This window comes from Gasterosteus aculeatus, chromosome X, assembly GCF_964276395.1.
Source record: "Gasterosteus aculeatus chromosome X, fGasAcu3.hap1.1, whole genome shotgun sequence".
NCBI classification, from domain to species: Eukaryota; Metazoa; Chordata; class Actinopteri; order Perciformes; family Gasterosteidae; genus Gasterosteus; species Gasterosteus aculeatus.
In genome coordinates this window covers 8,105,538-8,130,338 of record NC_135698.1, presented here as the reverse complement: position 1 = coordinate 8,130,338, position 24,801 = coordinate 8,105,538, and the positions used below count along the sequence as shown (strand labels likewise).

Below are 24,801 nucleotides of genomic sequence, written 5' to 3'. Positions count from 1 at the left end.
CAAACAAATCCCAACATCAAGACAAAGGAACTCTCTCACGAAGCCTTTTTGTTGTTGTTTCTTTCATTTTTATTATTATTATACCCAAGAATGAGATATGTGTAAGATATTAACTTAAGGAGCTCTTAAAGGGATCTCCTGGTGGAAATGTGATGGATGTTCCAAGTTTCTCCTAATGGAGCATTTTTAGCAAATAAAATGCTGAATCAGGGAGGTTTATTCATCCTTTCTTCCCCGACACAACATGCCAAACACGCCGTTCGGCTCCACAAAGCAAGAAGCCGATGCAAAGCACGAGACACGCAACCAACCCGTGTAACACATCTGCATAATCCTGTCTGTAAAGAGCACAAAGTCTAAAGCTCATAACGCCCGTTAAAGGCGAATCCATCACGCCATTAAGTTTTCCAAGAGCATAAAAGTACTTCCCTTGCAGGTAATCTCCTTACCAAATTTGACATGCATAATACCGCGTAATGCTTTCAAATGCGCGCACCTGGCCTCCGTCACAAGAAGAAGGATCGATGAGCTCTGCGTCCTGGAGACGGCAGAGCTCATTTTACGCGCGATGCCAGTCGGTTACACTTACACACCAGCGACCAGATGAGGGAGACATACGGCTTCGGGACATGTCGAAGTATCCCGAGTCTTTTTGATTTATAAAAAAAAAAAGAAAAAAGATTTCATTAGCCTTTTTCTCTTAAATGGAAATACCACCGCGCGGCAAAGCTGCACTGCTGCGTTCGTGTTGACGGGAGCGTTTGAAGGCTTCATGTTTTAGGAGACAAGGCAGTAGTTCACAGGCTCGGGGAGGAGGTGGTGGTGGTGGTGGGGGGAGATCCGGGTCCGACTGTGTGCTGCTGGGCGTTTGTGATAAAGCACGTGAGGCGAACAGTCCGTCAGTCAGCAGTCAGTCATCCAGTCGAACATCAGTCCGCGCGGAACTCCAGCTGTCACCTCGTGCGCCCCGCGCCACTTCCTCGCTCCTCGGCCAGGTAAGAGGAAGCCCTCATTTTGAGAAAAATAAGAGTGACTTTAAGTTTCTGACGGATTCTGATAAGAGGTGTGTTTCCCCTGCCAGCTGCCACTGTTGGCTCTTTTTTTTTGGAGGGGTAAAAAAAAGTAAAATAATGGCGAGAGGATGAAGAGGCGACTGTGGAATTATTCGATACATTACCGGAAAACATTAGCAGGAGAAACGTGCTACAGTGTGTGTTTTATTGGTGTTTATGGCCACGCGTGTTGCATGAACAGTAAACCGACAACATGTATTTATCGCGGTTTTTCATTACAGGCTTAGAACTAGCAATCCAATAATGAAGAAATGATAAAGTACCCGATACATCGATCTCATACAAATTCTGGGCCGACGAAGTTGTGACTGAGGATAATGATGCGTGATGTCTGCACGTTGCCATGTAGCAGTTTGCCCAAATGAATTCAAATGGAAAGTTGCCCCTTTCACATCTGTTCCCATATATATTTTTTAATGCTTTAAATGCCTTCCATTTTTTGTTTGTATTTTTCTTAATGTCACCTGTACAGAGCAACACAGCTACTCCCCAAAGACTCCCCCCCTTCCTCCCCCTTAGCCTCTGCCCTCCTCCTTCCTCCTGTTTCCAAACGCTCTCCTTTGAAGCGATGATGCCCCATCTGTCATATGTGAGCAAAGCGAGAGCATGCTCTGCTCTTCTCAATTACTGAATTCTCCTCATGCCAGCTCCGGTGGGACAGGAGGAGGAGCCGGTGGGTGGCAGTCAGTTCGATCAATCAACATGAAATATTCAACTTTGAATATACACATCATTTACTGCTGCTGCTGCTGCTGTCCTTGTTAGAAACAACCCCAAAAGCCGTTTTGTAACTGGATGGTCCATGCGTGCAGGTGAAGTCGTCTTTTAGGAAAATACAAATATAAAAACCCGCATAGGCTTAACGGGGACTCAGAGCCCCATCATCGTAAACTGGGGAGACCTTTTGAGAGAGGGAGGTTGAGGGGATGAAACAGTATTTTTTTCTCATTATGCTGCAGTAAATTCATACAGCTTACATGACCAAGCTCTGCATGGCAACTTTCTCCCCGATACACGCACTTGTTTGAACGCGAGGCTCATGATTTGAATGTCTGTAATCCAGTGAAATCAACAGGCCAGATGAACTTTTTGGCACCCTGTCATCCAACGCATTGAGAAGGATTTTCTTCCCCCCCCCAGAAAAATGTCTATAAGCTAATAGACGTGGGCTTAAAATCCCTTGAAAGGAAACAAAACAAGCGGCAAAACTTATTTGATTTGTCTCTCTCCCGTGCGGGCTGGAGATTTCTGAAACTTTGAAATCTTATCAGAGAAAAATCGGAACCTTTCCAATCACTGAAAACTCTTCAGGAAACTTTCAATCTCCTAAGTGTCTCGCCTTGCGATAATAATATCTCTGATGTTGCCTCATGAAATTTGCCCGACTACCATGGCCCTAAGTATTTGAGCTATGAGGCAATACAGTGAAAAGCATAGCCCCCTCATATGAGAACACAACAGTGAATAATTAATAACCTTGCTCCCAATTCCAGGAAAACAATAGCATATTGTAGGAACACTGCACTAATTTAACTAGAGGAGACAAAATGTGGAATGCGTTGCCATTGTTTTAAAGAATGTCTGCGTGAGTTTTTTGGTCACCGTAGCGACGGCGGCGCTGCTCGCCGTGCTGCATGTGTGCATTCTGTAGGGTTGCATGCTGCACGATATTGTGGTGTATAATGTTGTTTGCCTTTTGAGATTAATCAGAACCCATTAAATCCCCCCTCTCTCACCTGCTGGCAGTATGTGAGGTGGAAGTGCACGTGCAGGAAGCTATTTTCCACGGGCCTCCTCTCTTGGCTGTCAGCTCCCATTAAGGGGGAAGGTGTCATATCTGTAACACAGCTGAGTGCAGATGGCAGAGTGGAGGGGATGGCTCACCGATTTAAACAATGATTAATGAACAGAGATGGAAAACAAATTACATTGGACTATTGGAGGCAGGGAATTGTTTTTATGAAAATGTTAATTGTGTCTGCCAGGCTGATGCCATGAGTGGGGGAAGGGCGGAGTGAGGGCAAGGCAGGGAGGCAACCGAGGGGCTACTGATAGGACGTCTACAGCTCCCCCGGCTCAGATTATCGGCATGTCTCAGCACGCGAGGTTTAATACCGTACCTTGGCTTTAAGACCTCTAATGTGCCATAACTTTCAAGGTTTGGCTTTTTACGATGAACCCCGTGAAGAATTGTCGTCCACCGCTGCACCAATTAGCGTTATCTTTAATAATAAGTGGTTGTAAGTGACGAGAGAAGGCGCCGCGTTCTAGTTGTAATTATTGCAGGCGGGTGCAGCTGCACTACTCAGGGAGATGATGATAATTATTTTCCTTTTTTTTTTTTTTTTTTTTCATTGCCGGTTGATTATTTAAGAGCATCATACACTCATCAGAGTAATCAGGAGAGAGTGATTAGTGAAAATCCACGAGGCTAACAGCTGCCACATTAAACACTTGCCTCTGTTGCCAACACACCAGAGTCAGAGCCCCTGGCGCAGGACGGGGACGACACCAAAGCACTTCACCTTCAACTCCGCGGCCACGTGTCTTTGTTGGAAAGTCAAGGCTCAGGGCACAGAGAATTAAGAGTGAAGAAGAGCGCCCCGCGGAAAAGGCGCCTTGTTGTGCCCCAAGGTCAATCCTCAATGCTTCGATTCACCAGCGCAGGAGAGCCCTCAGTGGGGGAGTGTGAGTTAGATACGACACTTTTTTTTTTTTTTGATAGTGCGGGAAATAGAGACACACTCGCCGCGCAGTGACCTTACCCTCCACTGCGATCGCGACCCCGGTGCGCCAAAGTGGGCGAACGACAAATTCTCCGGTGAGCCGGGGGGGGCGTTCGACGGGTCCCCGGGATCCAACATACCGGTCCAAACGGAGATTTTCCTCAATTGGAGGCGTGTGCCACGGCCACGTCCGCTGCTCACGATCGCTCGCCACTGTGTAAGGCCTGCTAAACTAAGGGCTAATTCTCTTAGCCCAGATGTTGCCTGAGCACAGTCCTGGGATCCCACTGGGTTGATGAGCTCAATCAGTGAAATGATGAAAAGATGATTTTGTCCCTGTAATTACAGTGTGTAAACTACTTAGCTAGGATTGCAAAGGAAGTCATTTTCTAATTACGCTGGAACCCCGTTGTCTAATGGTGGATGTTTTGTTGTTTTAGAGAGCGAGCGAGAGAGAGACAGTTATATATAGAGGGAGAGAGGGTTTGGGAGAGTGATGGAGAGGAGGAATATATATATATATATATATATATAGAGGTATCTGTGTATGTGTGTGTGAGAGAGAGAGGGAGAGAAAGGAACTTCACGAGGGGTCTGTGCTCTGCTGCTGCGCCTGAAAATAAGACCATCAGAAGGGCAAGATGGCTGCCAAATGAGAGTTCATTGAATTATCAGCCCAGTTAATGTGCCTTGGATTATGCTCTTTGTTTGTCAGTTTTTTCCCTTCTTCCAGTAGATGCCATAGCTTAATGAGATACTGTAAGTGGCATTACCAGACTCCTGCTGGGATTTTGTGATGACTCGTTTAATGACTTTTATTTTAGTGCCTCCAAGTGCTTCAGCAACTGAAAGTAGACACATCTAGTTTTTCCTCCATCTTTTGCTCTCTTTGGCAAATACTATGCAGCGTAAACAACACAATGCCCTCTCTTCAAACGATGTAATGGCGATGGACGCTTTTCCTTGCACCAAGGGTGTGTGTATTTCAGTGCGGTTGAACTTTTTAAGAAAGCCAAACACGTCAGTGTGTCACGCGCTGAAGTAGCTCCATTCTTCCGAGTTCCGTTGGAGATCGCTGCTGTCCTGCGGGGCCCAACCATCCGCGTGGACAGCCTCCTCTTGAGCAAGGCATCCCCTACGCACCCCTCACCGCTAACACCGCCAAAGCTTTGTTTGTGTCCAGAAGAGAACAGGTGGTCCGTGCTAACAAGAGCAACTGTTTACACGTTGCTGATTCAAAAATACATGCATCTAAACCAGTGGTTCTCAACTGGTCTGGCTCCGGGACCCACCATCACCCCTCAATGACAAGCCGCGACCCAAATCAAGGAACATTCTCAACTTCTCAAATTTATTTAATAAAAATATGGTGCAGTTTGAACCTGAGATAGTATGGAGACAGAATACGTATGCCAACACAAAAACAAGTTTAATGAAAAAACAAAACAGCCAGCTGTTAATTCAAATTTTTATTTTCCCCAGGCAAAGGCCCGCGACCCACTAAAAACGGGTCCGCGACCCACCAGTTGAGAATCACTGATCTAAACGCTCGTGGCCGCGTGTGTGAATGAGAGAGAAAGCTCTTGCGCACGAGGGGGACGAGTTGAGGACACAATGTTTATATTTCTACACACACACACACACACACACACACACACACACACACACACACACACACACACACACACACACACACACACACACACACACACACACACACACACATTGTTGTTGTGTGAAAGACAGATGATGAATCTGATCACCGTTGTACACCAACTCACACAGGTGCCAACACAGCCGGTCACCACTGAGCAGGCCTGCAAGTTTTTGTCCCCTGCAGCTTTTAAGTATGTCGCCAGAGCGACTTACTTTCCCTCGTTTCGCCTTCAACGGCACCCATCTGCATTAGTGAATGAAAACGCGGAATGAATCGAAAGCCTCCTTTCACTGAACGCGAAAATAGCTGACTCCCAAATAACATCACATCACTGCTGCAGATTTATTTTTACGGGGCACAAGCTAGATTTTTGATAGTTGTAAAAGGAGTGGCAGATATTTACTGCATCCACAACAAATGTGTATGTATTCCTTTATGAGTTCTTTAGCTATTACTCACAAGGAGCTAGTTTGTCAGTGCTGTGTGTGCTCTTTCTGTGCTCTGTACTCCCGCAGTAATGAATGGTGCTGGTTAGACTATTCTGTCTCCGTCAGGCTTTTTTTTTGGGAGGGGGGGCCTACACAGAAGCTCCTATAGGGTTTCATTAATCTGCCTGTCAGAATGTATATGGGTGCTATCCTTTGTACAGGTCAGGGTGGGCAGCTGTGTTGCCGCTGCCCTCTTCCTTGTCCTCGCTCTTCACCCCCCCCCGGACTGGGGGCGGGACGCTTCGGCCGCTAGGGTGGGTGGGCGCGTGGGTGAAGCGAGACTCACAGGGCGTAATGCACGGCACGTGGCTTTTACAGTCTGCACACCAAAGCCTGCTCTGTGCTAATGAATACAAATGTTGTTCCGTGAAAACTGGGGTCGGCAGGGAATTCCAGGAATTCTCAGGAAATGTCGTGGTGGTGGTATGTGATTTAGACGTAGAGAGAAAGAGTAGAAATAATCTGGGATATCCACCGCAACAACACACACTGTATGATTTATAGATGTGTGTGTGTAACACATTAGGCATGCATTTCCTAGGTCAATAGCGTTCAATTCATTACATATGTATTATCTGTCAGGCATACAGCCATGCATGACGAGAGAACTAACTTTAATTAAACATCCATTTAGATTTTTGATCATCTGAACGCCAGAATATTTTGTCCTCCCATGCGATTGAAAATTGCAACTCTTATATAATGAAATTCTGCATAATACAAAAAAACTTCTGACTTTCCTCTGATATATGTATAGGTGTGTAGTTTGTTTGATCACGACGCCCACTGCTTTTCTCCCTTGGAGATAATCTCTTATTTTAGGTTGCATTAGGTAGGTCACTGTAACTGTTGCAGGCTCATGCAGCAAAGTGTGGTGCATCCAGCCTTCAGTTTAACCATCCACATACATTATTAATGCCTTTTAACCGCTGTTAAAAAGAAATATGAAAGACGCACTTCTGATCCATAAATTTCCTTCCAGTGTCAGCGCTCCATGGATTTACGATATTGCCGATCCATCCAAGCTGACAAGTTGCTGCGACTACAAAGTGAAGAGATAACACCCTGCTGTCAATTAAATACTGAAACACAGAGTCCTTAGTCTGATTGCAGAACAAATACCCGTAACAATGTTGGATATTGTCGGATCCGACATCACCCAGAATGCACAGCTCCCATGGCCTGTTTAATTGTGTATGTGTCACTTTCTTTTCTTTTTTCTTTCATTGGCTGTTCCAAATCACACCTGCTCCTTGTTCGTGCGCGCGCGGCCACACCTAAGAGGCGCTGCTGTGACACGACGCTTAATAACAATCAAGCCCCCCCCCTCAATCTGCACCAAAACGATCCTAATCCACTCTGACAGAGAAACACCTGATGGCCCCGCATACCACTGCTGTCCCCAGCAATTCCCAGCACACACACACACACACACACACACACCCATACGATGAAGGTTTTATGCCTCCGTCTTATGCTTAGTTAATCAGAGGAATACCACTTTAACAAATATGAAGTGGATCTGGTGTATGCTAATGTCCTTGGCTCACTTTCTCCCTGTCAGATGTGATTAGGTCAGGCCGGTTTCCTTACATTGATCTGCGCGCAGAGCAGACAGGCCGCTCACACCAGCCGTGGCCGCAGGCGAGCTAGCTCTTTATCCGTTCGGGGGTAGGAATATTCTCATGACTGATTGCGGTTTCTTTGGACCACCGGGCAGCAGCAGGTGGCTTAGGTATGCTGTCAGACATTTTAGCTCAAAAGCATTTATTTACATTAAGTCTAGTGGTGGTCTTTGATTCAGGCTCTAGTTCTTGTTGCTCTTTTATTAAGTGACTCACTCAGGCTTCCAGTTAGCTGGTCAGTGCAGACAGTTAGCAGGGAGCAAAACTGCATTGCACTATAGTTACGTTTATTACTTTTTATTTCGACAGGGAGTGCGTGTTAAAATCATTTCTGAAGATATGCCAGTCTAATTTTCATGTGATGTCCCAGACATGGCAGTTGTTAAAAGCACAGATGTTTTAGAATAAAAGCGTGAAAAAAGGGATTAAACGGGATCCTGCAATACATAGAGAGAAACGCACTGAATCAAGAGATGCATGAGAAAGTAGTGTTAGGTCAGGTGAAGTATTGGTATTATGTACAATGAGTACAAGCAGGATCATCTTTTACACAAGGGATAAACCAGCACTGTGCCCATAAAATAATCAATAGCTGAATTGGGTATCGGACAATTCAATTCTATGTTTATATACCATTTATTATGCCACATATACCTGTGTAGCTGCATTTGTTGCTGCATTTAGCAAAATGTGTGAGTTGTAATTCATTTGAATATCAAATAAGTTATCATAATAAATAACAACTCAGTAACTGTATACCTTTGCATTTATTTACTACATTAGTTTACAAAGTTAAGAAAGCAATGTTTTAAGTTATGTATGATGTTGCCTCACGCATAAAGGAATGAGTCCAGTCCCTTGCACACTGTGAGCTTCGCTGCATATCTATTAACTGCTGCTATTGGATCCATACTCAGTACCCAGACATTACTGGAAAAAGTCAGATTTGTGCATCACCGTCTTAAATGAAACATAATAATTACAAATAGAGCGGAAAAGGTACTCAATGTTTTAGTGTTCACGCTCTTCATTTGTAATGAGCCCGGCCTCTTAATGTTGCAGAGAGGAGATGCCACTTGATTCTTACGTTAAGGTAATAAAATAAAAGCACAACTATTCGGCAGTCCAAGTTATTTGATGCTGCAGATGCATAGCTATTTGAAGTTCAGTTTGATCAATCATTATCGACCAGATGCAGCCCTCAAATTGGATACGCTGTGCAATATTACACATCCAAGGGTAGTACAGTAATGGCATTAATAGATTCAAATGCGATAATAGCTCAAATGACCGTAATCCTTGAGCGTTTGTGGAAGGAGGGGCGAACATCCCCCGCTCCCCCCTCTGTGTTGGTGCTCAGGAATGCCCGGTTATGGAATATGAGGTGGATCGACTGTACTATATTGCAATTTGCTCACTATTTTTCCTGTCAGATTCTATGACGTCAATAGCGAGCAACGTTTATTCTCCACAGCTCAGAGCAGGCGCGCCGCTCACACCAACCACTGCTGCCGGCCTGCGAGCTTCTCATCAACCCAAAGTGTGTTTCTGTGTACATCGTTTTCATGGCTGACTGACGCCGCAGTCCAGGATGATGTAAGCCTGTGTTAATTCAGTGTGGACAGTGCGGGCTTTGTTCCGTGCCCTTTGGTGCTGCACTAGAGCCGTGCAGGACTCGCTTATGTGACCTCTGCCATTGTAGCGCGATGTGAATTTGAAGCTTTGTTTTGCTGCTGCAGTTGAAGAAGGGGGGAAGGGGGAGGGGGGCAGCTTGCCAGGGAGAAGTGAAGCATATTTTAGCTTTCCATTTGGATATTCTTGCCTTAACTGTAGTTTGCATTTTTGCATGATCAAGTTGTTTATTTCTCTTACTGCTCCTGTGACATAATTATCCGGGTAAAAGGTTTTATTCAAGTATGCAATAGACCTGCTGAAAAAGCTTAACTTTAATCTTTTTTTTTTAAGCAGAGATTTGTGAAATGCAAAGGAAAGGCAAGTAGAAGTAGACGGCCTTTGATGTTTGTGCTGCCTTAGTATTGTGTGTCAGTACAAAACGAGATCAAGACAAAGATTCTTCCTTCACCCTTTAGTAAAGATGAGATATTTGTTGAGGAAGCCTTTGTGGTTAGACTTAATCAGCGTTTTCACGGTCTTTAACAAAGATCTAAAACCACAGGTATAGATATAAGACAGGATGACAGAGTCAGAACTTACTTTGCTCTATTTCCTGACCTAGTTGTGTTGCATCACTAGCATTTATACAGCAGCTACAAAAGTACAGATTTCCACTGTTAATTGACAGCTCAGAGCCCCACTTACATTACACTCACCTGTTCTCCTTCTTATAAAGTTGCAATTCTTTGTATTTGAATAATGCATTTGTTTTAACATGATTAGAATAACCTTCTGTTTGTTTTCTTTTTTAAGGTCTGGGCTCCAACAAACATTTCCTCTCAACAGCATGCATCCACATCCTGTTTCAACTAAATAAGTCGGCATACAGTTCACTGCTAAACCTTCCGACGGTCCCACAAAGACACCCCGGACCACCATACCGCATCAACCACCGGGGCCTGAAAGGACAGCTCCATTACTCCGTCCACCCATCCATCCAGGGAGCCAGATGGCGCTTCTGGCCAATCAAATCATGGATGCGAGGATTCTCAGCAGCATGAACGGTAGAGCCGAGCTTTCCCAGTTCTTGAGGGTCACCAATCAGAGCATCGTCTCCCAGGTGAATTCCAGCCAGGACGACGGCCGCAAGAACAGGAAGTACCCCTGCCCGTTGTGCGGAAAGCGCTTCCGCTTCAACAGCATCCTGTCACTTCACATGCGCACACACACCGGCGAGAAGCCCTTCAAGTGCCCGTATTGTGACCACAGGGCCGCCCAGAAGGGCAACCTGAAGATACATCTCCGCACCCACAAGCAGGGCATCCTGGGTAAAGGCCGCGGGCGTATTAGGGAAGAAAATCGCTTGCTCCATGAGCTTGAGGAAAGGGCGATAATAAGGGACAGGCAGACGCGTGCCGGTCATGCCGGGCAGCAGCAGTCACCCAGTGTGAACCAGCTTCAACACCCCCAACTCCTACAGGCCGCGCCGACACAAGCGCCGCTCATCCCCGCCTCCGGTGCCGCAGTGATCCAGCCGCACACATCCACGTCTCCGAAGGTGACTGCCGTCCTCGAGGACCCCGTCCAGCCGCAACCCACCGGCTTCCGCTGCTCCTTCTGTAAGGGGAAGTTCAGGAAGCAGCAGGAGCTTGAGCGCCACATCAGGATCCTACACAAGCCCTACAAGTGCACCCTGTGCGAGTTTGCGGCCTCACAGGAGGAGGAGCTCATTGGCCACGTCGAGAAAGCGCACATAACCGCCGACTCGGGCTCGGGGCAGAGGCCCACCATGGGGCCCGGTGACAAGAAGAGGCCCGCTGGCGAGTTCCCCTGCGAGGTGTGCGGCCAGACATTCAGCCAGGCGTGGTTCCTGAAGGGTCACATGAGGAAACACAAGGACTCCTTTGAGCACTGCTGTCAGATCTGTGGCCGTCGTTTCAAAGAACCCTGGTTCCTCAAGAACCACATGAAGGTCCACCTCAACAAGCTCGCCGCCAAGCGCAATCTCCCCGCTGAACATGAGGCCTCTGTCAACGTGGAGAACCTGACACAAGAGCACCAGAGCAACCTCTACTCACAGTACATCACCCGCATTCACAACAGGTTCCTGACGACGGAGAGAGCCGAGCATCACGACTACAACCGACTGCTCGCCACTGCTGGTGTCGACATGACGGTCCGGGAGATGTTAGGGAGGATGATTTCCTCAGGTCCGGGACCTTTGACGGATGCAGAGAGCTCCACCTTACTGGGCTTAAATCATCTCCACCCTCCGCTGAGCTCCACCGGCATGGACTACCTGCAGAAGGTCATGTCTAACAGAGATGCACTCAACGGCGGCAGCAGCAGCTATCCAGGCTGGCAGATCATGACACCGGGGCTGTCTGTTGAACAGCAAATGTTCGGTCTTAATGACCAGCAGCAGAGCTCCTCCTACCTGCCCGAGAGATGTCTCCCTGCAGACGACAGCCACCCGGACTCTCAGGCCATCAGCAGGCCCGGTAGCCCGGGCGGCGCGAGTCGCCACGGGCCGAAGGAGATCCCCCCGGAGACAGCGAGCTCCCACTCCGGCAGCGGCCTCGATCCCCGACCTCAATCTTCTTCTCCAGTTACAGGTAATTCAGTAATTGGAAGCCATTTTTTTTTTTTTTTTACAGATTTTGATAAATGTCGAGGTAGCATATTTATGTGCTTTGACATCATCCGTTGCATTATGGGAGCTGTCGGATCCTGTGTTTCCGGAGCTGAAACCCCACACGTCTCCTCCTCTGCTGCTTCAATTTTCAACATTTTTTTAAATTCATTTTTAGTTTTAAATCTTGAATTTTTAGAACTTTTTCCTTTAAGAAAAGGATTAAAGCTCCCCCCCCCCCCGGATGGAAGTTAAGGTTTACTATATGTTTAGAATAGTCTAATCTGTGTCCACACACTTAATTACTCTTTGTCAGGTGTTTCCGTTGAGACGATGGACCTTATTACGAAGTCTAATTAAATCAGCTTACAATATCACGACAAAGGATCAAATCTTGGCATCTCATCACCTTGCCTACGTGGGAAGAAGAGTAGCAAAGTGACAGCTGTGGCCTCATCTTTCTTCTCACTTGGTGTGCGCGGACATGAAGCGCAGGATAGGCGACACCGCCACAGATATTACTGTCATCTGCAAAGACTTTGTCTTCCTTTAAAAGATAATGGCATCGTGTTGAATCGTAGGGATAATTAGTACCCTCTATTTTATATCCGTCACATCCCCACCCCTTGCCTACGGGGGCACAAGATGTTAATGCATGCCATCTGGTGTTTTTAATGATTTGATATATACCACCCAGTGATTTTTATGATTTGATCTACCACCTGGTATTTTTATTGATAGTCTTCTGTTCCACCTGGTGATTTGGATGATTCGGCTCTCTGGGTAAATGTCTTTCTTGTCATGGCATCGTGCTAACATGTTATCGTGAGTCCAAATTACTGCTCTAACGGCGTTGTTAAGAGAAGAAAAATAAACCCAAACTTCTGTTCTGTTTCTTCATCAGCTTACGGCTGTGGTTGTTTTCCACTGGAGTGCTGCTGTTATGTACGTCCAAGTCTGCCGCGCTCGTGTTGGACTTGATCCAGCATCCTCTTAAATGATGGCCGTATAGCAGAGATAAATGGATCAGGTCTAATCTCATTAGATGTTTTGTCTCTATATTGTGCACACATACTGGTATCTGCATATTTACATGTAAATGCTCGCCGTTTATGGCCAAATCCCTCTCTGGTTGCTCTTTAAGACAACATATTCAAGCTCTGTTGTTCTTACTTCCCCTCTTCTCCCCTATCTCCAAGACCATACGGTGTCACTTTCAGGAACATTTACGATAGCCGGCTAGTTGAGGATTTGAGAGCACACAGTTCTGGGATGCACATTCAGTATCAGACTCTAATTTCAGTCAATATTAAGCATGGAAACTAATTCATTGTAAAGGTCAGGCGTCATTGCTTTAGTCAATGATGGATCCGGCAGGCTCTCGCTCCCCCTCTCCTCCTCTCCTCTCTGTTCTTAGTCTTGTGTAATGGTAGACTCACTCTGGGGGCTTAGCACCGCATTGTTTAGCGCTGACAATATATCCCAGAGACCTCTGCAGCTGCTCCCTGCGCTCACAATGACAGATTAATTAACACAATCACACGCTGCTGGCCCCGGCTCAACACACAGGTCTGCTGCGGGACAGATAGGTAAATCCTACACATATGGAGAACACGCACCACTTGATGAGGGTTTAATAACAGGGATAAGTTTTCTCGGAGGTGGAGGGGGGGGGGGGTTTGCAACTGATCAAGTCTGTCTCTCTCGATGGCTGGTCGTGGAGGAAGAGAGGGGGAGAGAGTGAGTGTTTTCTAATTCAGGAGAGCAGAGATGCCGAGGAAGAATTACCACTGCCAGATGTTCGGCTTGAGGAACATTGATTAGTCCAGAATTACTGAATGCATTATTCATAGTCAGCCTATGGTGGTCATGAAGTTATTGATGTTCTCAATATGGATAGCAAATATAGTACAGTCATGGCTGTCAGAGTGACAGACGGCGTCTCTGCTCGATACATTTCAGATACAGTGCTGGATTTAGATTTTTAACTGCAAGACGCCCCGGCATCTCAAATTAGAAATTGCATTTTGATTTCGATAGAAGGCGTGTGTCTCACCAGGACCGATTTGAAAATGCACTTGACTTTAATTATAATCTGAGATTAAGACTAACGACTCTTCTTAAAATGATAAACTAATGAAGGCTGCACGCTTCAGGCCTCTGACCTACATTGGACCAGTTAGATCCCGGCCCAGAGTGAAAACATGCCTAACAAACATAAAATGGTCTGACAGTTATTAATTAGTCCCATTCAATACTCTTAACCCTTAGGTCAATGTGCAGACGCCATGTAATGATGTTGTCCCCACATGCATCGTGTCTCTTATTCCCTGCTTTTAACACTTCTTTCACTGCAGGAGTTACAGCTGAGAAAGGACACGCGGCTGCAAAGCCGTGACTGGAAATATCAGCAGCGCTTTACCCAGAAACGCGCGGATAAAGCAAGCTGTGTCACTTTTCATTTTGGCCGTTCCAGCTACATCCCTCTATTCTTTGTGCCAGACACTATCGGCATCTTTTAACCAAACAAGTCCTTTATCCAACTCAGCCCTCGTGTCTGGCTCAACAAATCCAGCTCCTTGCTCGGAGATCACAGCCAGCCTGACTGGTTTGTCGAAACTGATTACCTGTTGGCTTTTCTGTCTCCCTCTCACTTCTGTCTTTTAATCCTCTTCTTAATTATTATTGCAGATACGAGGCTCGAATTAAGCTCAGAATGCTTGTTTTCCTAGCATGCAGATAAAAAGATTTACCCAGGGAGTTCTGAACACCTGCCTTGAAATATTGTTCCACCATCTCCTGAATGCCATTTGGCTTAATTGACTTGGAAACGTCCCAAATGCGTCATTGACTATGTGGTCTAATTAATATTAATAATATATGCTATTATAAACATCAAAGAACATCTGGTGCCCCTGTTTCTCTCTCCAGTCTTGTGTGTTGCTCGCTCTCTCGCTCTCTCCCTCACTCTGTTTCATCTTAAACCAAACCAGCTACCGTGCATTTCAGCTTGGCATTTCAGGTGCTTGATTGCATTTATAAAAAGAGACCAAACCTATATGCCGTGTGTGGAGTTTGATGTCTACAATATAACTGACAAATGCCTATGTAAGCATATAGTGAGCCGGTGATTGCACTGACAGTGATGTATGGTTGTAAATCTGCAAAGCTTATTTCCATATGAAATGAATCGCTCGTCCGAGCCCGGCTGAATGCTTTTTTTTCTTCCCAGAGACACGGCTCACTTGAGGAAATATTTACTTATTTATTCACCTTTCTCCTCTGCCTTTCACATCCAGTAAGAGCAGATAGCTCATACGCATCACTTCATTAGTTGCTCTGTGTTAGGTGAGAGAGGCTGGGGTTTGTAATGACGCAGTAATTGGAGTTTTGGTTGATAAATCTAAGCTCCAAAATTACTCCCCTCACATAATGTGAGCCTCGGCAGTGTAAGTAAATCTTAAACTGATTAAGTTAGCATGAACCAGGCAATCACAAAGATGGCACCCGTCCAAAGGAAGAGAAGAAATAGGCAGAGTCTTCCTTCTTTGTGCTGTTTTACTGCTCCCATGCAGGCGGGCAAATGGCTTTAGGAGGCTTCACGCTGAAAGATGAGGTCAGATATGTGTGTTTTCTGAGCCGGCCGGTAATGTCATCGTAATTTAAGCCACAGAATAATTGAGATGAACGGCTTGTCTGACACGAGTTCCATTAAGCTGTTTGGATCTTTTTTTTTTTATTCCTTACTGGAGACATGGGTGTGGCATCGCTGAAGCCTCTTTCCCGCTCTCACGCACGTCTGCGCGCGCACAATCAACTGCACACACTTTACACACAAACAGTGCAAACGGGGGGGAGACTGCCCTCAGTTTTACGGGGATACATTTCAGCAGTGATTTTGAAATGTCATGAGGTTCGGCGATTTCTTACGTAATAAGTGGGCTTTATTTGAACATTTGAAAGTCGAAAAGTCAAAAACAGCCTTCATTTCACCGCCATTCATCTCACAAAAAAAGGGAAGTAACAACCACAGATCATTAGATTTGGATTTACCTCAGAAAATTACCTCAGGGTCAGCTCTTGAGGTGTATGAAATTGATATTTCTCCGGCGGGGAGGAATCACTGTTGTAACTCAGATATTAGTCCATTAAAGAAGAACAATAAGGCATCACTATGCATAGAATTAAATTAACGGCGGCGGGTTTATCTCCCGATCCCAGACACATCCCTAAAAGACACAGTATAATGTATGACCTGACCTTCAAATGCCAGGAGAGTGTTGGGCAATAAACTGCCAATATTTGTGGCTTAATGGTGTCGGATGACTTTTACTGTAATTGGAATGGCAGCGAAACAGCTGGGCTGTTTAAAGACAGTGCAAGGCTGAGGTCTCAGACAACCACTAACTCAGGATGGTCACAGGGAGTGTGTTTAACCCTGGAGGGAGCTCCTGTGATGGCTGTAATGATTAAACTGCAGGTAAACAGAGGGAAGAAGGCATTTAAATTACCTTTAATTAAAAGTTATGGTGAGCGGGATCAAATCTTGTTTCCGGATGGATATTTTTCATCGGCTAAAAGGAGAAAAATCACCCGTTGTCATTTTCCACAATAATACACTTTGTGCCTTTTGAATTATGGCTCCAACACACAATTTTTCACAAGTATGAAGCAAAAAATAAACTCAGCCACAGTGCACGGCGCGGTTAATCAGAACTGCTCACATGTTGGACTTGGGGAACCCACTTACTGGTTTTGATGGAACGAGGTTCTTGTCTGCGACATCTGCCTCCTTCTACTTGCTTTGAATTTGACTGTTTATTATTTCTGGAAGAATCTTGTTTGGTGTTAACATCTTTGGGTGTATTTATTGCACATGGTGGTGGCGTCCATACTGTAAGATGATGGATCGCTGGAGCTGAAAGCTGATTACAAGCTTGATTTACTGCAGGGCAGCGCTTAAATCATTCAACTCAGCCTGGTGTGGGATTGCAACATTTTTCATGTTTAGACAACGGTTGTTGGTACATACTCTTCTCAGAACTGGGTGCTCAGTGCGGCTCATATACACGGTTTCCCTAATTTGATTTGGATTGTGTTGTGTCTCTGCTGCTGTCGTCTGTGCTAGGTGAGAAAGCCTACAGGTGTCCGCTCTCCGGTGACTACGCTGCTGCACAGACGGCCTCCCTCGCCTTCCATCTGGATCGCTACCACTTCCCCCAGTGGCAAAGCAGCAGGGGTCCTTCTTCTCCACTGCAGCCCACCACCACCACCAGCAGCAGCAGCAGCAGCTCCAGTCCCAAACCCAACCCCAGGCTCAGACCCAGATCCAGGGAAGACTGGAGCCCAGTCCGCTACCTCGGTCTGGAGAGCCGTGGCGAAAACGCCGGCAAGCGGCCTGACCTCGCCGACCGAGAGGCAGGTGGAGAGGGCTCCTTATCGGCCCAAACCAGGAAGTCCCAGTACGAGCCTTTAGATCTGTCTGTGAGGCCCGAGTCGGTCACGTCTCATTCAGGCATGTCTCCGGCTGCGCTGGTACAGATGTCCGGCGTTTTCAGCAACGGGCTCTCCTCCTCTGTTCCCCGCGGGCCACAAAGTTATCACTGTGACCTTCTGGCGCCGGGAACAGGAGAAGAGGTGAAGGGACAGAGCGCCGGCTCCGGCGGTCACAGCGGTGAAGGTGAATTCGAGAAGGCAGAGCTAGCGAGGGCGGACGAAAAGGATGCCAAGTGGAAGGTGCTGAAAAATAACATCGTGGAGCCAGAGGAGGCGAGGCAGGCCGATTTCCAGAGTCCCGGGGAGAAGAAGCACAACAAGGCCAGACTTTGGGGCAGAGCTGTGGCCGAATCTCCCATCTCCTCTCTGGAGAACTTGACTCCAGGGCAGGCGGATCAAGTCCAGTACCAGGGCGGCCTGCTCTCCTTCTTCAGATCCCAGGGGAACCTGAGCGGCACGCCGGCGAGCGCCAGTCCGACCGACGGCGGCAACGTGGACAAAGATGTCGCATCAGGTGAGCTTTCTTCGTCACGCGTGTTAGATGCAGCTGTCACTGTTATCGGATGGAGCCGGGTCGGCCTTGGGTTGGAAGGTATCTACTGCCACCTAGTGGACACAAGCCAGTCTCTTTTTTTTTCTTCTCCATCTCGTTGCTTAGATGCTTTGTACCAACCGATATGAATGTGATAGGCCGCTGCAGATGGCCGTGTGACAATATGACAGTTTGCTTACATAATTCTAAATATAAGCGGCCGACTAGCATACATGGCATCGTCGACCCCTGGGACACTGTTACCAAAAATAAAAAAAAGACGTTTTTTGGCACTATCGCCCTCATCATCACCTGACAGAGGAAGTGTAGAGTGTGTGTGAGTGTGTGAATAATTCAAGGCAATTACAAACAACACACCTCCTCCATGCTTATAGCACTTCATCTTTTTTTTAAGTTTTTTTTTAGTTTCTATCTCTGATCTGAAGTGAGGCCTAAAGAAGACACAGGTGTGTGGCGCTGATTACCCAACACTTTAAAGGATGATATAATCTCCTCGTGTGTGATAGGTTACAAATCACCCAAACCAATGGAAGCCCACTGATGGAGAGGCTTAAACTCTTGTGCTGGTGCGATATGCTCACTGAGTGCAGATTTAATAATGCCGTCTCTCAAGAGAGGGAATCCAACAGCTGGGGTCTTTGATATGCATGTATTATGAGTGCAACATGATACACCTTCCCTCTGATCCCCCTCTTATTCAGAAACTCAATATGTTCATGTGAAAGACAGGAAAGTGCCTGTCTACTCCATTCGGGATTAACATCTGTTCCCTTTCTTTTTGAATCTAACAGCAATATGGGGTTTTCTATTTGATTGTACAGATGGTTATAATAATATGCCGAAATCGTCCCCTTTCCTTCAACTCCTGTCATGGCCATTGCACTGTTCATGTGTCTTTCTGGCTTTTATCACATATAAAGTTATTACAGTAATTACAAAAGGAAAGATGGGAATTTAGAAAAACTGGGTGTTTGGAGCCGTCGTATTTCAATTCCTTCCTTTTTAAACCATGTTTATTACCTCGTGTACGGCGCAGTATTCTTTTACCATCACTTGTGTCTTGAAGCAATCTGGTCGATCGTATTTGTTTCCTGCTCAGGGTTACCGTGCTACAGATTGACCCTCCGCGTTTGTCTTTCTCTCCGAGGAGGACGATGTCATAGACACAATAAACACCTGTCAGTCAACCGGGGACACTGAGACGAGTAACTGACATTGAGAGCCTATCGGGTGTCCTCTAAAACTGAACTAAGCAGGTGGCCCGGCAGGCTGTCCTGTCTGCAGTGTTGACCAGGTGGCTCTGTCACTTGGCTGTCTCCTGTTGCCCCCCCGCCCGCCCCCCCATCCTCTCCATACTGTACGCCACGTCGAGTGGCATGGTGACATATTGCCGGGCAGTTTGGACATGGAGTGATGTGTTTGTGATGACAGTTCAGGTCGGCTCCAATGTGCCAGCAGTGGTAATTGGCCAGATGGTGACCTCTGGTTGAACCTGTCTGCATGCTCATTAGTCTCGCTGAGAACCTCCCTTGGGTGTCAAACAGAAAGACTCATCCGTGCGCTGCTTCGATCGAACCACTAGGTGGCAGCGTTTACCACCCTAACAGTTAAGCTGTGGCGAACCGTCGAGATGTCTTGTAGCAGGTACCATGGCATGCTTTCATTTTTCACAGGCATAATTAGGAAAAGGATTTTTTTTTGACAACACAGTCATGTGACGCCGACGGCGCCTAAAGGTTCCTCCGACTTTAAACCAGCTAACCGGTAAACTGCAGCGGCTGTGTCTTCTGCGACATCAAAACAGGCCTCTCAGGCGCATGAGAACAAGAGAATATGAGAAGATCGATAAAGAAAGGATTAAAAATGAACACACAACAGAGGACAGAGGGGAAGAAAAGCCCCTGATTTGAAAGGTTGAAAGGGGTGAGTCATTATCTCATTGTCTGACCTCTGCATACCCTCCGCGGAGAGGGTGACAGAGAGCGAGAGAAGAAGGAGAGAGAAAAGCAGCGAGAAAGATCACCATAGATGGAGATAGATGGAGCGACAGCGAGGTGAAAGAGGAGCGGTAGTGCGGCTGTCTCCGCGAGCAGATGTCGTTTGAGGGCAGCGAGAGGGCAGCGCGGCCTGCCTTTTGTGCCGCGCTTCTCCCCACAGAGATAATGAAGGGTGGAGCACTGGGAAGGATGTGCAGTCATCACTCACTGTCTGTGTGCCATCAGAGCTCAGGCCTGCGTCATCCGTCACCATTCAGCTCCTCTGGCCCCCGTCGGCCCCACCACTGTCATCATGGTCATTATCTCGGCCCGTGACACACAACCCCACTCTCACCCCGCGCGCGCGCACACACACACACACACACACAAACACGCACGCTATTCATGCGTACAGGTGCGAACAAATACATGTTTACGAACTAACGCTAATATGCACCGGACGTATGGTATTACATTTTATGTAATATTTAAGTTTCCACACCACTGAGATTGGTTTTGACAGCTTTCTCTGACACAAAAGAAAGTTTGCAAATGTTAAATATGAGACACAACCCATGCAAGAACTTGGCATAAAACATTTGCAATCCGTAAATATCTTTAAAGCAAAGGTTTTCAAAGGCTGTGGGCCAGTTTAGCTCAACGTCCGGATGCCAATGGGATCATGATTATGTTATTTGATCACATAAAAACTCAACAATGGAGTTGTTTGATACTGCTGAAGACCGAAGAAGAAGATCGCATTTGTTTTCTTCTGACAGCTAAATTCCCCAAAACCACTGCATACCGGAACTACGTCTTTAACCAAATCACAAACGTTCTATTTGATTATGTAATAGCTACTGTGATCTATTTTTATTTCTCCCTTCAATTTACTGAAACGGTCCGGAATTCATTAAAACCTCAGATTTTTAGATAACGCGACTGCTACTGCGCTACATTTGTTTTGGTACCACGATATTCTGAGGTCAGTCACATTCATGGCAATAGAAGGCTACGAACTTGAACATGAAGGAAAAGTTCAACATTTTTAGTTTTCTTGCTTAGTGCAGTAAGAAGACGCCGCCATGATATTTGTACATTAAATATAAAGCTAAAGCCACGAGAAGGATACCACAGCTGGCATAAATACTGAAAACAGGACACCTATTTGGCTCGGTAAAAACAACATATTTATATATATATATATATATATATATGTAGCTCCTTTGTTACATTTGAACTTGAGAAGGGAAACGACACACCGTGCTTTTGAAGAGGTCTGAGGAGGCAAGAAACACAAGTGGTCAAACGGTTCCTTAGAAAAACCTCCTGAGGGCGGCTCATGTTTTTGACAGACTGAGGTAAACGATAGAATTACAAAGCAAACTGTCTATTGTAAACATTTGTCACAGTTAATGACTTCCCGGCTAATCTTTGACCTTGCATACGTGCTGTAGTTGTGCAAGTTTCCTGTGCTTCTCCTTCGGTAATCTGGCTGTGCTGTTAGCTTGTTTACCATCTGTAATCTGACTGTCTGACTGCCCGTGTTTCTTGTCTGACTTCGTTATAGTGACGTTGCCGTGTTCCCAGATCTCAGCAAAAACTCTGGTGAGTATAATATTATCATAACAGACACGAATAATGGCCAAAATTACACAACACCCGAGTTGTAATAAACCAGACACGGACCAATGTCAGTGTTATGCAGTCAAAGTCAGTCATCACTCATTCTGTTCCTCTTACTTCACTATTTCTGTCAATACGAAACAATTCCACCCCTCTCATTTCCTGTCCAGTATACATCCGCGCATGTGTGTGTGTGTGTGTGTGTATTGGTTTTCGTGTGTGCGGCTGGGCTGAAGCTGCGGCTCGATCGGCGCATGAATGGAGGATCATGTGGTGAAGAGATGGATGGCTCCGGGCCCACTGCTGTCTCCTCTAATTGTAAAATATTAGTTACATTAGACTGCGGACCTGTGATTAATGGAACTTATTTGGAGGTTGCCCTCTCTTGGACCTCCCCTCTCCTCCGGTGGGGAGGGAAGAAGGAACAGCAGACCCAGGGAGGCGATGGGGGGGGAGAAGAGAAAGAAAGGCGAGGAGGAGGAGGAGGAGGAGGACGGGGGGGCAACAAGCGGCTGATGCAAACGCGAGACCTTTTGGCTCATTGTTAACTGACGTTATGAGAGTGTAATGGGCTACACGGCTGTTCACAAGGTCCGAGTGAATTTACGAGATTTTAACAAGATTGGGGCAAATGTGTTCAGTCTCGTCGTTTATGGCCGATGTGTAACGTTTGCAAAAGTGGGGGTTTTGTTTTTGCTAAATGCTTCTATTCATGACAGCAATTTTAATAATTAGGATTTCTTCCCACAAACCGTGGAGTTTAACGCCACAAGCCGCTCTGTACCTGGAGTTTGACAAAGCTCTCCTTTTACAATTGTTCTCTCTCAGGCTTCCTGCATCAAAACGACTACTCCTACACACAAACACCCGCACACACACACACACACACACACACACCCTCTGTGCCATCCTAATGATATGCAGATGTGTCAGGCCTTATCCTCTCTCTGACTGCCGTGTAAATGCCCGTGTGTGTGTGTGTGTGTGTCCTTTACGGCCATCAGGTTATTATACACCAACAGATGGAGCATTACCTTTCATTGCTCGCGCCGTCTGTGAGTTTCCCCACTTTTCCGCCGCAGAAACACCTTTTTCTATGTAGATGTAAGAGCGAGTTTTTTTCGGGCAGCTGTCTCCGGCTCTGGTGAGGACCATGATAGAGAGGGAAGAGGTGAAGGCGGGGTGAAAAGGCTGAGACAGCCCTCAGTTTTTGGGAAGTGATGTTAAATGACATCAGCACGTAATGGTTTACTGTAACCATGAATCACAGGGAAACACATTAAAGTGTTAGACGGAGAGGGGGGGGGGGGAGAAAGTCATTAAATGAAGTAACATCTCAGAAATAGCACCACGGCGAACAAGGACACGTGCTTGTCGAGGTAGAAAGTTAAATGAGTCACCCAGCACAGTTTTGGTTTTGATCTCAGCTCCACCTTGGGGCTTCGGTGCCATACTGTTTTTTGGTCTCATTGAGGTCACGTGAACGTCTGGAAGCCATTAGCGGGCGCGCTGCGTTGTCCGTACGTTGGAGGTGCACTCCGTGCTTCGTCGCGTAGATTCACCCACTTGTTTTGTAGCCGAGTTACGTTGCGGGCGCTTAAGAGGGGGACGGACGGGAAGTTTTGGCACGCCTGGCCTCCCAGCTGCAGACGTCTGTCATTCCTCAACTCAACACTTGTGCGCGTGTTTATTTGTCTGTGTGCGTGCGTGCGCCTGTGAGTGCGTGTGTGTCGTGAGCAGGAAATATGCTACAATGAATTAGAACTCGCTGGCCCTTTTTATGAAAACATGTCAGCCCATGAAGTGTCGCAGTGTTAGAAAGAGCAAGTTGTTATGATGAGAACACATTTTTAGACTGTTATTTTGTTTCTACCAAAGCAAAGTGACTCTTTGCCCACTAATACGGGACTTGTTTGAGCGCACATTGGCTTTCTTTTCTTCCCGTTTCAGAGGCTCAGTGAAAGTTTAACTCCCTGTTGACCTGTCAAAAATTACATTTAATATCCAGAATCGCAAACATATCATTTCTTTTTCCACAAAACTGTTTCTATTTGACCGGCTGGGACGAAGGCTTGAACTCCACAGTGTCCTGAGTCCGTTCTCTCATTGATCTCTTCCAGCCCGGAAGCCGTTCCAGTGCAGGTACTGCCCCTACAGCGCCACCCAGAAGGGCAACTTGAAGACCCACGTCCTCTGCGTCCACCGCCAGCCCTTCGACAACAGCCTCTACCCCGACCGCCGCCTGCGGCGCTCGCACGCGCCCCACAGGGCCCCCAGATCGCCCCAGATCGCCACGCGGGGGGAGAACCTCGCGCCGGGACGAGACCACTGCGCCGGCGGGACGCCGCTCTGTGGGATTTAACGCCGTCACGGCAACGGCAGATACCAGACAGCCATGATTATTGTTTTAGCTTCGCCCCGAGAGGGGTTAGAATGATTGAAATTGTAAAAAAAGGAAGAAAAAAAAAAAGAGTCAACGACCAACCTTGATGTACATTCCAGTGTTTACTTGAAGAGCCACAGTACGTATTTATCTGTAGCAAATGAGCTGCCTATAATAATAAGAATAATGATAATAAAGTCCGTTGTGATGTGAAAGTGTAGCGAGGCTGTTTAGTGCCGTTTATTTTGTCAGAATTGAAGTGATTCACTTGTGTTTACACGCCATCTATCAGTTCAACACTTGTCCAATAGGGAGAATGTACCATGCCGGCCCAAAGCGCCTGTTCTTTCATCCAGTAAATATCCTGTGTTACATTTTTGTAAATATCGCTCGATTTCCCTTCCAGTCCAAAAGTCTTGTCTATCTGTCAGGATACGGGGCCAGATGTTCGGGCTTTAATCGCGGCAGATGTAATGAAGTAGAATGTTGCACATCGGAGCTTCCATTTGTTCTGCATTCCTCTCCAGGGAGAAAGCTTCTCTCACATATAATTATTGCCCATTAACTCCTGCGCTTCGTGCCCTCGTGCTGGAACAATGCTCAATTAAGGGGAACCAAGGAAATGGAGAAAAAAAAGTTGAGATGCATTGACAGTACATTCAAATACTCAATTCTTCTTGCGTTTTTTTTTTTGTAAATCGAGTGGAACCAGCCGCGCGTGTATGTACGTACCGGATCTGCCCACCGGGATGAAATAGGCCCAATCCACACGGCCACCGTGTCGTCTGCCGCTGCCATCTATGGTAATTTTAGCATGATCTGAGCTGCCTCAGCCTCCTGTGCCAAAAGCCCGCCCGCACACCCAGAGATCACCTTGGGCAGCTGTGTGCCTGCTCAGCCGAGGCCTTGTAGCCACAGCGACGTGACTTTGACTGACAGTCGGCCTGACAAC

The 24,801-nt window shown here is 46.6% G+C and overlaps 1 protein-coding gene across 3 annotated transcripts; it reads left to right on the top strand.

Moving 5' to 3' along the window:
* The first annotated feature begins 622 nt into the window (after positions 1 to 622).
* Positions 623 to 24,069, top strand: LOC120809180 (zinc finger protein 536). Of its 3 annotated transcripts, XM_078082612.1 has the most exons (5): positions 624 to 995; positions 9,997 to 11,798; positions 16,944 to 17,825; positions 21,411 to 21,448; positions 23,587 to 24,069. In XM_078082612.1, exons 2-5 carry the CDS (start codon positions 10,193 to 10,195, stop codon positions 23,644 to 23,646), a joined length of 2,586 nt encoding a protein of 861 aa, XP_077938738.1. In that variant the 5' UTR covers positions 624 to 995; positions 9,997 to 10,192; the 3' UTR covers positions 23,647 to 24,069. The 3 variants fall into 3 exon arrangements, with proteins under 3 accessions (XP_077938736.1, XP_077938738.1, XP_077938737.1); XM_078082610.1 differs by lacking the exon at positions 21,411 to 21,448 and having other exon boundaries at positions 623 to 995; XM_078082611.1 differs by lacking the exons at positions 624 to 995; positions 21,411 to 21,448 and adding an exon at positions 9,065 to 9,165.
* Positions 24,070 to 24,801: the final 732 nt, after the last annotated feature.

Bases quoted from the DNA above. Each gene is read 5' to 3' on its own strand.
- LOC120809180 (XM_078082610.1), top strand. From the start codon at position 10,193: ATGGCGCTTCTGGCCAATCAAATCATGGATGCGAGGATTCTCAGCAGC. The intron at 11,799-16,943 runs GTAATTCAGTAA...CGTCTGTGCTAG, and splicing joins ATCTTCTTCTCCAGTTACAG to GTGAGAAAGCCTACAGGTGT. The intron at 17,826-23,586 runs GTGAGCTTTCTT...GATCTCTTCCAG, and splicing joins GGACAAAGATGTCGCATCAG to CCCGGAAGCCGTTCCAGTGC.